The sequence below is a fragment of the Acanthopagrus latus genome, chromosome 6 (genome assembly GCF_904848185.1).
Source record: "Acanthopagrus latus isolate v.2019 chromosome 6, fAcaLat1.1, whole genome shotgun sequence".
Taxonomy (NCBI): domain Eukaryota; kingdom Metazoa; phylum Chordata; class Actinopteri; order Spariformes; family Sparidae; genus Acanthopagrus; species Acanthopagrus latus.
This window is the reverse complement of record NC_051044.1, coordinates 32,133,719-32,152,266: the sequence shown is the minus strand read 5'-3', so window position 1 is coordinate 32,152,266 and position 18,548 is coordinate 32,133,719. Positions and strand designations below refer to the sequence as shown.

At 41.3% G+C, this 18,548-nt stretch overlaps 1 protein-coding gene across 4 annotated transcripts in view; it reads right to left on the bottom strand.

The window, feature by feature from the left end:
• ptprga (protein tyrosine phosphatase receptor type Ga) overlaps positions 1-18,548 on the bottom strand; it is a 429,346-nt gene that overhangs the window by 130,258 nt on the left and 280,540 nt on the right. Inside the window, exon 1 of one of the 4 annotated variants that reach the window (XM_037102525.1) lies at positions 12,662-12,785. The exons of 2 other annotated variants lie outside the window; for them this stretch is intronic. In XM_037102525.1, coding sequence (XP_036958420.1) covers positions 12,662-12,688 — 27 coding nt within the window. In that variant the 5' untranslated portion in view covers positions 12,689-12,785. Of the gene's footprint in view, positions 1-12,250; positions 12,399-12,661; positions 12,786-18,548 lie in introns of those variants that run through there. One more of the 4 variants, XM_037102524.1, reaches the window with a different exon arrangement.

Sequence of the window (18,548 nt, the reverse complement as noted above, 5' to 3'; positions counted from 1 at the left end):
GTCGACTGGTCAATAGCTGCCTGACAATGGCTGTAGTGTAAACCATGGCCTGATGGGACACAGCACTTCTGCTAGGGAGTGTCTGCATATGGATAGTTACATGAATAAGGCTTATTTACAACCTCATATAAAGGCATGTAAGTCTAAGCTTTAAGCAAATCAGGGAAAGAGACTACAGGAGCTACAGGATAAGACTTAATGTCTAATGGGTGAACAGAGGTACAGAGGCTGATACTTTTTACTGTGTAAAGGTATTTTTCATGGTTTAGTTCCCATTTATTCTGATTAATGGAAAACTAAATGCTATTGGGCCCTTTCCTTGACCTGCACAAAGACATGGCTTCCCCAGTTTGGTGTGTGAGGCCTGACCTCAACCCCAACCAACTCCTTTGGGATCTACTGGAAAGCCATATGTGAGCCAAGCCTCATCACCCAACATCTGTGCTGGACCTCAGTAATGCTCTTTTGGGGATTCTTGTGAATCGGAGCATATCCCTGTAGCCAGGTTCCAAAATCTGTTGGAAAACCCAAAACAAAAGTGTGGATGTTGTTACAGCAGGAAACCTAATAAATAGAGCTGAGTAATTTGGAAAGGCAAACATATCCAAATATCCACTGAAAAGCACAAGAACAGATATTCCAACACAGTAGTTAAAAAAAATATACCAGTACTGTTGTCTGCAACACTAGCCAATTATATCCCACCCAGCATATAAGAAAGAATGCATGTAATAATACAAGTCTTTGCTTTGGTTATGCAGAAGTATGGTACACTGAGTCTAAAATGGAGGAGGCTGCATAGAGTAGTTAGTCACAGGCAGTATGTAACCTCCACAAGTTATTTATTTCTTGGCATTGAAAGTCAGACAACAGTTATGTTTCAGGGTTTTCTGACTGGTGGTCATTTGAGTGGGTCCTAGAGAAATCAGTGAGTCCACAATAATAATTTGTGAATTCCGACAAGTCATAGTGCTAAACTTGAGTTGATGTTATAGAAAGTTGATGAGTCAGTCAGTCAGAGACTGATTTTTGTCATTCAGTTTTTTGAGTATAAGATCAAGCATAGATTGACAATATGCACAGTGAAAACATCTCACTGAAGAATGGTATATGAAGGAACCCAGAATGTACTTTTATATTAGGTTCCACCATATTAAAGAAAACAATGAAAAATCCAACTGACTTCATATGATGGTGGTTGAGCGTACTCATGAGAGAAGATGTAATTTAGCAGCACCAAATCCTATTCTGGCCCAGGGCACCAAAATGCACCTGCAGGAAATGCAGAAGCCAAACAGCTCCTGAAGCCCAATGCTCTATGAGCACTATGCACACTTTGACTTTGTGTGGAAATTTGATGTTTTCATATTACAGATGACAAAGAAAGGCATTTAAATGCAAGTAAAACATACTGATGTAGGCCAACAATGGTGTTTGGTGAGGAGCTGACCTGAAACAGAGACAAATCATTTTTATTCCCTACACATGGGATAGTGTGTTCACTGCGTTCTTTCAGAATTTAATGTGTCGGAGATGTGAGATGTGTACCTAGTAACATCACTGAAGCAGAATTTATTTCTAAAAAAAAGGCATACTTCACTTTGAGATTATTACAAGTTCACAATGTATTTTTTTCTCATTTTTTACCCTATGCTTTTATTGATATAATATCATTTTTCTGTCTATTTCTTGTTGTACTAACTTCATAACTCAGCTCTGCTCGGTGCTAATGACATGCAGAGTCACAGCAGGAAGGACCTATATCATAAGTTGGTTTGGGTAAATGTGTCATCAAAAATGCAACAGTATTCAATCACTCTGCTGTGCTGTTCATTAATACAGCCACAGGCAGACATTTATGTGGCTCAGCTCTGTTAATGACTCCTTCTATAGTAAACTCTATCATGCTGTTATGGTGGGAGTCACCACTTTGTGCTCATGTTTGCCTTTGGAATGTCTTTGACCCATGTCCCCTTGCATACCAATATTACTCACTGGGACCGAAATAAATCTGTCAAATATTTAACCGCTGTCTCTTTGCTCTTACCTCTTTGTGATTCCTATGATCTACCAAGATAAACAAAAATCTGTTATCAATAACAGATGGCAGAAAAAGCTATAATTTGTAGCAATAGAGTGAGAGGAAAAAAGACAAGGAGATGGAGAAAGAGTAAGGTAAATGGTGTATGGGAGGAGTAGAGAGGGAGAGGAGGAAGAGGAGGCCTGCCTCTCGGCGATCAGCCTTAGGGGGCCTGTAACAGCACCTCACCCTTCCTGGAGTTCAAAAGCCTGAGTGGGAGGTAGACATGCTATTGAGCCTGCAGGCAAGCCATCTCAACACCAAACAACATATTTATTTTCTGTTCAGTAAAACACTTTATAGACCGGAGGGGAACCCCTGTTGCTCCCAAGGCAAGCAGCTTCCACTTTTACTTTTACTTTTACATCTTCACATCAGTCCAAAGGACATCCAACAGGTCTCAGGCCAAGCTGCAGACTGTAATCAGAGCTGGAAAAAGGCTGATGGTTGGTTAAAATATCTCCTCTGTACTCTGCTGCACAGACTGGCAGGAGCACACCGGGTGTCGAATTAAAAAAAAGGCAAGTTTTCTTTGCACACATGTTGGGTGCTCACATATTACCCGCTCAACTGGCAAGTAAGTCTATGAAAATAACAACCTGTATAGCTTGTAAGCTAATTGTTAGCAAATGTATAATAAGCATGAGTGACGTGATGATTGTGACAGGACTGTAAAATGTGAATGGTTTGGTGCTGGTTTATAGTTTTAACCAGTGCAATATAGTCACTACTGTGCGTTTGTGTGTTTGTGTGTGTGTGATAATCATCAAATTCAGATGTGATGTAGTGTAATGTACTCAATGAAACATTAATATGTGGGAAGGTAAGCACAGGAGACAGACTCTCACCATGAACAGGCTGTAGTGATGAATCAGGCAACCTGCACTGCTGACACCTTAATGCATCATTATTATAGATGTTCTAAGTGGTTTCTGAGGGAGGGGAGGACGAGCTGATTTAAAGCTAACAACACACCTGAAACTAAATGTACAAGCATTCATTCTATGATCTTACAATATTCCATTATCTATCACTATGAACATCTCTCCTCAGGCTGGAAAGAACAAAACCTGCAGTGGTATCTTTGAAACTGGGACAAATCCGTACACACACACACACACGCACATGCACACACGCACAATGCGTTTTGTTGTTTATCAGTTTACTTCATTCAAAGTCTGTATATATTTGGGATGCGTGATATATTGGACTGATAAATCATTGGCCAGATAATTGTAGGTTATCACCAGATAATGAAATTGTAGCCAATAAACAGAACTAATAATACAAAGCCAAACTGTTTAGTTAACTTAACAAGTGCAACATTTACACAAAGCATGTGGCAGTATGCACCAAGTTGGTCAGCTGGCAATAAACACAGAGATGAAGAAGGACCGCAACAATGCTTTTGTCGTGTTTATGATGTAGAGTTGCTGCACCTGTTTAGAGACACACCATGTAGACGGAGTGGGCATTGTTTTTCAAGTTGAGAAGACCACAACACAACTGTAACTTGCAATACATGTTTGGAGAGGAGGGAAAAAGTCTGTGCATTTAACAGAATAAATCTTATTAGAGCTACCAATAATACATGTAATAATAAAACTTTACCTGCTGCATCTTAGCCTTTTGACCCCCAGAGGTGCATAAAATACAGGCTATGCACACATTTTTAAAATACAAAAATGTGAAATTATTATAAGCTATCTGTATCAGCCGTAAAAAGCAGACGATTTTTGTTATCGGTATCAGCTAAAAAATAATCTCTATTATACATCCCTAGTATATTCCTATACAAAAGCATATCATAATTAGTTTTATGGTAATGGTGCATATCAATACAGTACTCAATGAGTACAGTAGTACAGTATTGCCTGTGGACTGTTCTGTTGACTGTAAAAATAAAGTATGTTTCAAGTATTTGGGAAATGTATTCCTACTTTGTATTCCTACACAGTATTTACAGTATTTTACTATTTGTATTGCAGAACTGAAAGATTACCAACACAAGGTGGATAAAATATATTTGTTACCGCATATTTGTGTGTCCTGAGTATAAAAACAATATTCTTAAATATTTTACAACACAGTCATGTATGAGCTGTCTGTAGTAGGTGTAACACTGAACAAAAAAGGCCTAAGTCATTATAATCAATGAAGAAGAAGTGTTGTCCGTTCATCATAGTGTTTTACATTGAGCACATCACTGTTCAACTGGTTCTTCTAAATGTCTATTCATTTGATGCTTTGTGTGTGCCATTTGAAAGCAAAATACCATTTTGAGAAGAAATAACATTGTTTTGAATGTAAAGTTTCATTTTGCAGAAGAATTGAGGGGTTTTGCCCATTGTGTGTGTGATTTTTGATTTGTGTGTAGAGTTCTGAGAGTATGAGGCATGCTTTCAGAAAATGTGTGTAAACAATCGAGAAAAACTGTAATACTGCTTTGTAGCACAGGCCCAAGGCCCAGTACCAAACCAGGGAGGTCATAAAATCAGATTTAGGCCTGACAGATTTCCCTTCAATTTTTTTGTTAATTTCCCAGCAATTTTATCAAGCCTCTAGAAACTGTAGATCAATCACTTGAGTCTGACTGGCCACAAGTCACAGACATTCTGCATGCAACCTGCCAGGAATGTTTGCAAGTTGACATTGCCTAGATGCAGCTTATGTTGAACTCAATCTTGGTCTGCCAGGAACAAAAGTGAAAGTAGCATAACATTAATATTGGCAAAAAACCTCTTAGGGAGGAAGTGGGCTGGATGGATGGCACAAAAAGTGCCTTGAATACAGGATATTGTTTGCTTCCTATTTCCTACCCACAGCTAAATATGTTCTCTTTTGACTATTACTATTATTATTATTACAGCAAGTTTGTCTGCAGTTTTTAGCTGTAACATGCTGTCTTTTCTTTGACATTAATGCAAACTCAGTGAAACAGCTGATTATGCCAAATATTAAGGCCATCCCACATTTAATGTAAATACCCATATACTAAAAATATAAAGACAAAAAAAAAATCCCAAACAGTCCTTATACAGCAACATCATTTAAGTTAACAAGTGACTGGAATATACCAAATAAAACAAGAGAAAACAGCTGTAAACCTAATCAGCTTTATAGTGTAAACAATGTCATCAATGCTTCATATGTGTAAAGCTAATTGACCCATGTTTAAAACATCTATAATCTTTTTCTTTCTCACTGAGGAACATATTGCATGTTTCCTAGTTAAAAAAAAATGGCAATATGAAATTACCAATATACATTTTCAATACCATTTAAACAGCACATCTAGTTGCAACATTAAGTGCTAAAATACCAGATCTCAACTGGGCACAAATACATATTTGCTTCTTAGATACATTCAACTTACTGTAATTCTTATATTAATCAAGTACCCATTGCTTTTCTCATTGTCAAGTAACCACTTCCATAAATCAATTACTTAATCCACTGTGTCTTTCATTTGCTGAAAGTTTCAGCAGATCTCATGTACCTCCCACCCCACACACTCCCCGTCTCTAGCCAGTTCTAATGCATATCTGTGCAAAGCCAAAATATCTGGTAACAATGTTTTGCACTTGTCCAAACGTAGAAAGATTTCATCCAAAACAAATAAGTAATACAATTTCCTAGAACCATAAATTATATTATGTTTGGGCTACCTTTCAACATGCTTTATTAGTCTTTACCAGTCTGGCTTTACCAACATTAGCTAGCTAACAGACAGGTGTTCAGTGAAAGTGGGTAAATGCTCAAACATTAGCTAACATAATGAATCTTAACTTGCTATCTCGATTAGTGTTGTTTTGTATCTTTCAAAAGTCAGCTAGTGAAGTGCTCTGAAACAAATGATCACTTCAGAGATCGATATTATTTTAGCTGGAACTGTTTTCCCCGTGGCTCTGCCCCTTGATCCGCCCATGTACAACAAATCCACTACTTTGCTGGAGTGGAGACAATAATGTGGCTCCAGCAATACAGAAGGCATGCTTATGAAAAATGTCACAGAATGAGCAGTCACAGACAACAAAGTAGCAGTAAAAACAATTCTGTGGCAGACCTTTGCAACAGGAAATGTAATGTAAGTCTCTCCTGTTTCCAACCAGATGACAATGATTCAAAACTAAGTGTCCTCACAGAAACCTCTGAGTCCCTTCAATCTTTTCATCCACCTTGGAGTGTCTCATGGGACAGCTCTGTTGCCTCAGGATAGAAATGTAAAGCAGGAGGTACTCGGGGGCGGGTGATGCTGCCATGAACCTGCTGAGACTACTGCAAGACCATGCACAGCAGCCTATGATCCTCCCTGAGGGACTGACAGATCTGAGGAGTCATACTCAAGGCTTTGTGTGAAAACAGACAACAGAATGCACCACATGGAGTGCATGTCCTTGCTGAGCAGAGAGAGCGAGGACATCAGGAAGATGGTTTGATGCAGTCTCTCTCTCGATCTGAGACACACTATGGGGCTTTGAATTCTGTGGCCCTTCTCACAGCTGGAGAAAGGGCGTCTATCAAAGAAGGTCATACGATGTAATGTTGCCAGCCACTGATGCAACGCATGGACTGTCTTTCAACTCCCTCCCCACCACAGCTTTACAAAACAGATCAACGATGCAGGAACAGAGCTGTACAATCTGGGTTTTGAGACATGTTTAGAGTGCGCTTCGACCTCATGCAATCTATCTTAAAAACCCAACTGGAATGCATTATGTGAGAAATTGCACTGAGAGTCAGCTGTGGCTTTTTCAATTTCATGAGTGTTACTGTGTTTCATAAGAGCAAGGGGGGCAGGGACAATATTGCTTTTGCCTAAAAAAAGAAAAAGCACAAAAAAGTGTGGTGGGGGCCACCCCTATCAGCAAACCAGATTATTAAAAATGGTATGGAACAGGCTCGGCAACTGGGACAGCATCTATTTGCCCTCTAGGTAGCGTTGGGCTTTTAAAGAATGACTGTGTTTTTTGGTGTCATTGAGGACAGGCACCGGAAAATATAACATTATGTTAGGAATGGCATGTGTTCTCTATCTGGAGGGAAGGCCAATCATAAATAAAAGAGAAATAAATATATAAAAAAAAAAACAACAGAGTGCAGCCTGGCAGTCATCTGTTATCTTTGAAGGTTTAATGGAATGTAGCTGGCTGAAAGAGAGAAAGAGAACGAGCAAAAAAGGAGAGGGAAAATAGGAAGGAAAAGGCAATAAATGAGGGGAGAACAAACATCATAATGGCGGAGAGGGTGGATACAACAATAAGACAAGGAAATCTTCATGAATACCATTACTAATAAGATCAACATCACACAGAAACAACTATGATAGCTGTGATACACTGATGTACAGAGCACCTTCATGTATTAGCCTGCAACATCCAGTTACACTGATTTACTTACTTGTGTTGTGCTACAGCAGAATGGGAACGCTGTTTTTCATCAGCTCTGTCTGTTTGTTAGCGTGACAACTCTGTGCCTCAGCACCTATCCATTCAACACGCCTTCTTTCCTGTCACTGTCATGCTGTTCTGTCAGTTCAGACAGCTGACCTTTGCTTTCATATACAAATGCACTATGCACACACTTATTAAGGTTGAGGCATTCAGCCAAATACTTACGCTGTGATTAACCTCAGTCTATGATGTAATTATACATTTTCTTTTGCTTTATGGATTTTGCTGCAATCACAGAAATGATTTGCTCTAAAGCAAACATGAATAAAACATTTTTTTTAAAACATGTCCATGATAGTGTCTTATCCTACCAGCTATCCTTAAAGACAGAACCATTAATCCACCATCTCAATGCCGGCGCAGTGGATGGGAGACTCCACACATGCATCACTCAGCAAGCCTGTCCTGTGCAGCTGATCATCTCCAGAAATCATTGGGAACAGATTCGCTTTCACCTGATCTCCTCACCTCATGCCCCTGGTCATTCAGGGTTAACCTTGGCTAAGACGTCACAAACCTCATCTCACCTAGTCAGCTGGTGAAGTTGTAAGACAGATTTCATTTTGTCGTAACACCTACTTGCAATCAGCATTACCTAGCTGCAGGACAAATCCACCGTCTTCCTCCCCCATGGGAGCTGGGTTTTACTTTGCCCCGTATTGATTTCCACGGTCTTAACACCAAAACTATTAAGAATAAGTATCCCCTGCCATTAATTACCTCTGCCTTTGAGCCCTGCCACCCTTGCCTAAAGACAAGGTTAATGCAACATTAGACCTGATGCTCTTTCTTACCAGAGAAGGGGGTCTTTGGTCCGGATACCATCCTTTCCCCCTCCTCTGTTGTGGCAGCAGCAACCTGGGAGATTGAGACCCTCATCAAGGAGGCACAGCTGATCCAATCTGACCCAGGTAATGGACCAGCAAACCAGTTATTTGTACCAACTCTTTCCGCTCTCAGGTCAGACCTGTTAGCTTGCTCTCCAGGAACTGGTAGCATTTTGTCCTTCCTGAAGAAGCACTTCTGGTGGCCTTCCACTGATGCTGACACCAAAGCTTACATTTTGGCACGCACAAGGAAAAGCCTTCCACAGGCTGGCTGCTGGGATGCTATGTCTTCTGACAGTTCCCACCTGTCACTGGTCCCACATTACCTTGGATTTTGTCACTGGACTACCACCATCTAAAAGTGACACTATCATACTCACCATTGTTGACCGTTTCTCTAAGACTGTCCATTTTGTTTTTGTGGCTAAGTTACCCACCACCCACGAAACAGCTGAGGTAATGGTGCAGCATGTGTTTCGCCTTCATGGTATCCCTTCCGACATCATCTCAGACCAGGGACCTCAGTTCATCTCACAGGTCTGGAAAGCCTTCTGCCCAGCTCTGGGAGCCTCGGTGAGTTTGTCCTGTGGTTTCCACCCTCAGACTAAAGGGCAGTGTGAGCGAGTCAGTTAGGACCTGGAACTGGCTGTCGTTGTGTAGCAGCCCAGTATCCAGCCACCTGGAGCCCCCAGGGTGGAATATGCCCACAGCTCCCTTTCCTGCCTGCCTTTGCTTAGCAACCACCTCTGTTTTCAGCACAGGAGAGAGAAGTTGCAGTGCCTTCAAGACAGGCCCATCTTGGACACTGTTGTGGAGTTTGGCGAAGGGCTGCCTGCCTGACTGCCACACTACTATTTGCCCTTTTGTTTTCAACCAGAGCTCTCCTGCTTTCCCCAGCCTGAACTTCACCCCTTCCATTCCTCTCACCCACTGAAACAATTTTTGGACAAACTCTGTAAATCCACCCCTGAGTCTCTGGCTGCTTTTGAGTCCCCTGTTTGAGATTGTAACACATAGAGGGGTGAACCAAACATGGAAAAAACTATTACGCTTTGATTTCATAATTCATGCATGCAGTGGTTAAACACTGAAAAGTGTGAATCATAAACTCATAAAATCCAAATAGGAAAAGTGAAAACCACATAATTAATTTACCATTTCTATAAATTAGAATGCATATATGAATTGTTGTTTGCAAAATGTGTACATAAGTTACACACACTATTCACGTTAAAATACAGACAATGCCTCAATCTCAGGTCTCCCTCAGCTTCTCCAAGCTCAAAGAGCTGCACTGCCTGCTCCACATTCAATAGTTGCCTCAATGTTTTGACACATAAAACAACAACAACAAAAAAAAAACCTAGACCCTAGACACACTACATTATCACTACACAACACACTAACTATACACTCCAAACACGCTAAATGTTACAAATCTCTCAACTCTCAAAACTTGGTTCTCTCTCAGCAACCAGGTCATGTGCATTGCCATATAATTTTGTGATTGCTTGATGTGGTGTATTTTTCCACTGATAGGAAAGGGGGTGTCACATGTTATTTTGCTTGCAAGCACTTCCTGCTTGCGGACACCTTCCTGAGAAAAGCTGTTTTTACTGTTTCTTCCTGCACCAAACGCAGACCAAATGATCGAAGTAGCCAGCTGCTCTGTTTACACAGCAGATCATATGAGGGACTCCGGCAAGAGCAGAGGTGTCTGTGTTTATATGAACAACAGCTGGTGCACACACACGGATATTGTTTACAAACACTGCTGCCCGGACCTGGAGCTGCGAACGGTGAGGTGCAGACCATTCTTTCTCCCAAGGGAATTTACAATAATGACGATCATGTCAGTATACATTCCCCCTCAAGCTAAGGCCACGCTTGCTCCATGACATCATTAATAAACAGTTGACGGTTCAGCCAGGCGGCGTGATCGTAGCAGCAGGGGACTTCAATCAACCAGACTGAGAGAACAGAGAACATTAAAAGCAGCTCCATCTCCACATGTCGGACAGTCAGGCCATATTTCCCTCACTCTAACCCCAGCTTACAGACCCCAGATATGTAGAATTAAAACATCTATCAAGACAGTACAGGTGTGGTCTGAGGAAACTACCTCAATGCTGTATGACTGTTTTGAGAGCACAGTACATAAACTTCTGTATAGAGACTGTAACCACACAAAGGACAGTTAAGGTGTTCCCCAACCAGAGGCCCTGAATTAACAGCATGGTGAGGGAACTGCTGACTACCACCCAGTGGTAGTAATACCTGTAGTCATGAAGTGCTTTGAGAGGCTGGTGCTCTCACACATCAGGAGCATTGGACCTGGACCCACACCAGTTTGCCTACTATACGCGTATATTTTTACCAGATATATAACTTCCTCTTCTTACGTTGCACTATTTGTTTCAACTAACACCTGAACAGAAAGTCTTTCCCACCTGCAGACATTCTTAACATTTGCTGCCGCACAAAAGAGTTGCATTGAATAGTTACCCCCTCGCCCATAAAAAAAAGAAAAAAAAAAGGGTTTGGTCACATGGGACCTAGAGTATCCCCATCCCAACGCAGGGCTCTACCAGCAACCATATCACATCAATAACATATCACTAAAAATTCAAACTGCTAATGGCTGCCTGTGTTCCCATAAAGAATGATCACACCATGACTATGTTTCATAGATTGCTACAGTCATTGAGTAAAATGTAGTAAACTTTTCACTGTCACGTCAGTGAGGAAGTAGTATATGAATATGTTGACCTGTTTTCATATCCTCATGGACAACTCCATACTCCATAACTCCATGCTCATGCCTTTGTTGATGTGAATTGAGCTGATGAACACAGTTGTCATTATGCTTGTAAAAACCTCTGAGAGTGCCAGCTCACTGAGGTGTTTTTCATTGTCCAACAAATATATGCCAAATAAAGGTTTATGGTGTCAGTTTATTAGCTCAAATGATGACAGTGTTCCTGCTGAGCACCTTGATTCGAATACTGTTTATCTTGGAACTCACAGTTAGGAAATGACTTCCAAAAACAAGTAGTATAAAACAAATTGATTAATTGAGCTGTATAAATGTGTCAGAAAGGTGGTGTATTTCCCGTTTTGTAACTCAAATAAGTGGATGTACTTTAAATTGTGTCCTGCTTTTAACTCTGCCTCATGGAAGGTGACTTAGGAGCTCACGGCCCTCCGGTGTGATCAAACAATGTACACACGGGTTTAAACATCTGCACCAGTTTGTGGAAGCTATGCGGAAAAAAAGAAAAAAAAAAAAAAAGAAAGAAAGAAAAGAGAAAGAAAAACCCACTACAGGCAATGATAGAACAAACAGTTTGCATATGACGCTTTGCAGACAAACAGTGCAAAGAAATGGAAACTGCTTCCCAGTGTTATCATTATTCATCTTATGATTTAGGGGCCAGGATGAGCTTTCCATTTCCCACGCAGCAAAGGTTGATGGGAAATAAAATCCCATTCATCAATGACACATCTTTATCTGTGATACCTGCGGCAAAGCAAAGAGAGGAAGTGTGTGTGCATGTGTGTGAATGAGTGCAAACCCCCAGATACACACACACACACACACACACACACACACACACACACACACACTGCCTGTGTTCTCAGCCCCCCTATCGCGTGTTAATTTACAGTGCCTCTCTTATCTAGGCAGGTGGGTAAAAGCTGGCAGAGCAAGTTCTAGAGCCACACACACACTTGTCCCTCCCCCCTCCATCTTTTCATCCTTTTCTCCTCGTTTATCACATCTGGGAGGCTTCGGAGGGGGCGGAGATAAAAACGAGCCTTGGCAAGATGCAGTCAGACAGAATGGATAGCTTAGCAACTCGGCCAGCTAGCCCTGATAGCACTCTCACCTGTTTTAGGGGGATAGGAGGTGCCATTGTGGGATGTAGCCTTAGACAGATACAGGTTTGCTGATTCATTGGGTGTCACGGTTCAGCCACGGCAGTCTGGGTTTTTGTTATTGTTTTTTCCCCTTGTCTGTTTCCCCCCTCATTTCTCCTTCACCTGTTCCTTCCAATTGTGTCTATGTGTCTGTGGGCGTGCCTGCTGCAGTGGAGAGATGCACCTGCATGTCATCATCTCATCAACTGCTATATCAACCTGGTCCCTTCACTACTCCTGTGCCAGATTGTTCCATCCCATATATTGACTAAACCCAGCCTCTACTCTCAAGTTTTTGCTGTCCTATTCTTCTAGTGTTGCTACATTTGTGTGTGCTTTTGCCCCAGAGTTGGATTTTTGTCTCATGCTCATGTGTTTACCTCCTTTGTGTGTAGAATCCTCAGCATCTCTCCACTCAGCCGGCAGCTTCACCTGCTCACTTGTGTGTTTCACCCCCTCACTCCGTCCCAGCTATTGCTGTAAATAAATACCTATTACCTGTTCTACTGCCTTCAGCCTCTGTATTCTGGTCCAACAAAAACCCCACCAACAACCCTAGAACAATCTGGCCCCAGCAGAGACCAAACACCTGTGCCACGCCCGCCCCTCTTAAAGAGCCATGGACAGTATGAGCAGACTCACTATTTACATTTAAATGCAGGCAGTGCCTCAGGCTCAGGGCTCCTCAGCTCATTCCTGCCTGTTCCACATTCAGTAGTCTCCTCCTTGTTTTGACTCACAACACAAAAAAACGACACTACACACTAAACTAAACACTATATAACATACTAACTATACATGCCAAACACACTATATGTCACAAATCTCTCAACTCTCAAAACTCGCCTTCTCTGACGCTGTCTGTATCGCCGCCGGCGTCCCTCACACAACTTCCCCTGTTCCTCAGCAACCAAACTTGCTGCTTGCGGACACTTTTGTGACAAAAGCCCATTTTTACCGTTTCTTCCTGCACTAGACACAAAGCAAACATGACGGCAATGTTCGCGGAAAAGCATGCTACACACGGACATCCACAGATTCTGATTCCACTTTGTTGTCCTCGCGTATCTGGATCTCCTCAGACCGGAACAGACTCGGTCTAGACTTGTTTAGTCTCATTAATCCATAACAGTCAGTTTAGATGCACAGAACGGGACTGAACCACTGGCAAAATCCCGGTCCAGCTCGCGCCTCTACAGGTATAAATCCACTTGTTTCTTAAGGTATGTCGTGGGCTTGAGCTCTGCAGTGACTGGCTCTGGTGCCCACGTGGCTATGGTGGGTATGGTTGACAATGCTAGTAGAATTGGTAAAACATTTATTAAATACTTTATTAACGGTATCATTGTAGTCCAAACAAATCCGACGTTGCACACCCTTAAACCACACAGCAGCCATATTGAAAATCTCAGGTCAGAGATATTTGAGGCACACAGACAGACAGACAGACAGACAGACAGACAGACAGATGGACAGACAGAGATTCCTTGCTTTAATAGAGTGGTACCATGTTGTTTGACACCAGCTGGGGAAAAGCACTGTCCCCATTCTCTGTTTTCTCTGGTTATGTAGCAGCTGTTTCAGAAATATTTCTTGCTTTCTACTGAAAACCAGTCACCCCACCACCATCTACTAACGTTCTCTGATGACTTTCCTATCATCGGCCTCATTAGGGACAGGGACAACAGAGCCTACAGAGGACTAACTTAAGACTTCATAGACTGGTGCCAGCAGAACCACCTCTAGCTCAACGCTGGGAACACCAAAACACTGGTGGAGGATTTCCGCTGGCACAGACAACCCTGCACACAGGTGAACATCCAGGGAACGGAAATTGAGATGGTGGCATCTTAGAAGTACCTAGCAGTTCACATGAACAATAAACTGGACTGGACTGATCACACTGCAGCAACATATGAGAAAGGTCAGAGCAGACTGTATCTGCTGAGGAAGCTCAGGTCCTTTGGAGTGCAGGGGGCACTCCTAACTACTTTCTGTGACTGTGTGGTGGCATCAGCCATCTTCTATGGAGAAGTCTGTTGGAGCAGCATAATCTGGGCAGCAGGTAGGAAGAGACTTGATAAAGTTATCAAGAAGGCCGGCTCTATCCTCAGGTGTCTTATTGACCCAGTGCTGGTGGTGGCAGAGAGCAGGATGATGCATAAGCTGTCATCGCTGCTGGTGAAGGAGTCCCACCCCCTGCAGGTCACTATCTCAGCACTGGGCAGCCTCTTCAGTGACAGACTGACACACCCCAAATGTGTGAAGGAGAGGTATCGCAGGTCCAAGTGTGTGAAGGAGAGGTATCACAGGTCCAAGTGTGTGAAGGAGAGGTATCACAGGTCCAAGTGTGTGAAGGAGAGGTATCACAGGTCCAAGTGTGTGAAGGAGAGGTAGCGCAGGTCCAAGTGTGTGAAGGAGAGGTATCACAGGTCCAAGTGTGTGAAGGAGAGGTATCACAGGTCCAAGTGTGTGAAGGAGAGGTATCACAGGTCCAAGTGTGTGAAGGAGAGGTAGCGCAGGTCCAAGTGTGTGAAGGAGAGGTATCACAGGTCCAAGTGTGTGAAGGAGAGGTATCACAGGTCCAAGTGTGTGAAGGAGAGGTATCACAGGTCCTTCTTTCCTGCTGCTGTCAGACTGTACAATCAGCATTGCTCCCAATAGACTGTGCATGTCATAAAAAACTCTACTCACATTTTTTTGGCACAAACTAGACAATTTTCATGACCATATTTATTATCTATTAACAACACACTGCTACACTGCTTACAATTACACTGTTCACAATGTAAACTATTATGTATATACAATGTATATGAGTCTATTTCTATTTCTTAGCTTCTTATTATATTGTTCATTTTTCAATATTATTGTTTATTGCAATATTATTGTACTTTGGCTGCTCTGACAAAGAAATGTCCCTATTTGATGGACAAATAAAGGAATTCTTATTTTGATTCTGATTCCTATCCTGAATAGCTCACTTTTATGCAAGGGCTATCTTAAAAGTACCATTAAAGTAAAATTAAACCTACTCATTGAAGATGCACTATGTAGTTTTGTGGAAGAACATTTTAATCAGAAGAATATCCTCAGTGACTGATTGTATGTGCTTAAACAAACAAAATAAACACACAGTATTCATTTTCATGACTTGAAGGAACTGAATGAACAAATGGTCCATTTCAGATTACTATACGTATCGTGTATTCTCAAATTATAACTATTGATGCATTAATGTGTTCATAACTTTAGGGCTGCAGCATGTAAAGGATGAGCTAATTTTGAGAACTGTATATACTTCTGGGTGGCTTAACATATGATAATATACCCTGGCGACAACTTTGGATTATTGATATAAAAAAATAAACTAAGTAAAATAATCAGTAGGCCCAATGTTTACAAAGCTAACTAAAGCTTTAAAATAAATGTTGTGGCATAAAAGCATAATTTGTGAATGGCCATGTTTATAGTCCAAAGGCCTGTGTCTGGGAGAGGAAATGCTGTTACGTGCCAGCCACACCCGCATGAAGAGTCCCAGGCTCTGAAGCCAACTTTGACCGTGGCCAAACTGTGTAATAACAACGTCACCTGATGCACTGGAGCACAGAAATACTTTTCACAATAGGTTAAAACAAATGTTTGGAGCATCACAACTCCCGCAAAATGACTTGTTTCACTGTCAGAATTTGAGCAATTCGGTCCAATAACATTTGCAAAGTGTAAAAGAGCAGCTTGGTTTAAATTTTTTATCCCCATGAGATTTGTCTAATTATGTATTTCTTTGTCTATGTCTAATTAAACAATAACAAGCACAATTAAAATCTTGTTTGAACCTCTTATTCGTGCTGACTCCTAGGCTACAGTGTGACCACAGCAATTTTGGATGCTGTGGTGCCAACAAGTTAGGGTGTTTACATGAAGCTAGAAATGTTTCCTCTTTTTGTTTTCCACTTTACAGCAGTTTTTCTTGGAGGTTTCAGGAGGATGTGTGACCAAACCATATTTTTCATTGCTTTCTTTAATTAGGCTACTTGGCTTTCTCTTAAAACCAAAACACTGTCACATCTGAAGTGCAACTATGAGGAATAATGCCTATAAATTGACGTAGAAGACCCACAGTAAATGGCAACAAAAGCTCACTGTGACTCAAGTCATCATTTGCATGGAAGAGTTTAGCTACCGTAGTTGTACAGCTGCAGTTCCTACACTGCAGTCAGGATAACATAATCTGGATTAAAGGTAAGGCTAGGTGTCCAAATCTTCATCTGAATTATGCATATCTGCTTTGCATTACCCAATTTTCAGATCAGATGTTGTGATATTAGCTTGAAATACAGGCCCCTGGTGACTCAGATTATGCCAAACAAGGTGTATAGACTCATTTTGGGTTCGTTTAGGTTTTTCTTTACTAAAATTAATTAATTAAATAGATACATAAAAAATCCCCCATTTACTTCAGTTCTTTAGAGGACATGCTGCGATGCCATGGAGCTCCAGAATTGTTTTGTGGACTTGTCACTGCATAGGGGTGAGTAATAATGACTGAATTTTAATTTTGAGTTGATTCTTTGATATGTAGCTACTGCTTGTAATCTTAGCTTGGCACAAAGACTGGAAAAAGGGGAGAAAAACAGCTAGCCTGGCCCTAGCTTAGGTTAAGAAAATCAAGCTATCAGCACCTCTATAGTTGGCTTACTAGAGAGTAGTTTAAATGTGTATCATCTGTACAAAAAGTTTCACTGGGGATTATATGTGGACACTTTATTGGCCAGGGGCATCAACTCCCTACCTGTCTCTCCTAGTTGAAGAAGACAGTAATAACCAGCGGGTCTACCCAGCCTTGCTTCAGTGTTGTTATATTACATTTTCATGTCTACAGTGTGAGTATCTCCTCTTCTGTTTTTCAATTGCAAGTGATTCCCTGCACATGCTAGTAATGTAAGTGACATCACTGCAATTTTTGTCTGCACTTAAGAAACGATTGGCATTATGCTAAATATATGCTCCTAATGCTGTGTTCAGACCAGATGAGACGTACGCAATATTTGACAAGTGAAATGTTCGCATGCTGTCTGTAGGTCAAAAGTCTTTAGGTGTTGACATCTGCACTGACATCATGATGCTCACGTCGCTGATGTCCGGACATTCATGGACAACAATGGAGTATAGAGGATAGTAATGACTAATTGTGGGAGTCTGTTGACACAAACACATCAATAACACATCTACTCATACTGAGAACAAATAAGGATATACAATTAAAAAGGTATAAACCTGCTATCACACTTGCACGAGTAATACAGTGTAAATATTTTCTTTGCGTTTGGTCTGAACGTGGCATAAAAACAGACTGAATGTTGCCATACAAAGAATGGCCTGATCCTATGTTAGTTAGTTTTCCTGGGTCAAGGCTTGACGATTTTGAATAGACTGCATAACCTCCTGCTTGAGAATACCTTTGGGTGGATTCATACATGTTTCACTTTGGATGCAAAGCACACAATAGTGGAATGGGAATGTACAAGGCACAGGGTTGTGCATACACACACAGGATGAGTGACACACTCCAGCTGAAGACGTGCGCTGTGCTGCCTGGCAATGCTGTGCCTGGCATATTAACCAGAGCATTACTGTTTAAAACAGCAGGTAGGGGAGCAGCGGGTCCCTACTTCATCATGCTATTCAAGGGCCCTATTAGGCTACAATTACTAAATGGCAAGGCTTGTAAATCATACATCATTCATGTGGAGCACTCTGAGAAAGCGCAAGAACACTCCTCTATTTCGCTGCCCACTGCAATACTGTGAGCTGCTGAGACGTACGGGGTAGTGGGAAAAAGGAACAGAAAGTGATTGGAGAGGCAAAGGTTAAAAAAACAAAACAAAACAAAAAGAAACAAACAAGGATACTAGAAAATTGTGAGGAAAAAGGACAACAATAAAGAAACTATTCATAAAGGGTTTTTACATTTTTCATGAGCTTAAAATCAAAGAAAATCACTGCAAATAATATAGCCAAGAACATTTCCAATGATTTGTTTTATAGCAAATTTGTCAGCTTGGTCATTTCGTCTCACACTTCTGTTATTAGCTGAACTTCCAGCCTGCAGCAGCTGCTGACAGGGATTTAGGCTTTTCTGCTTTATGTTCTTTTTCTATACGTCTTCATCTTTTTCCATCTAATCATTGATACTATAGCGAATAATTATTCATGATAGATATGTCCTCATATTCTGCAATGTATTTAAAGCAACACTAATAGTCT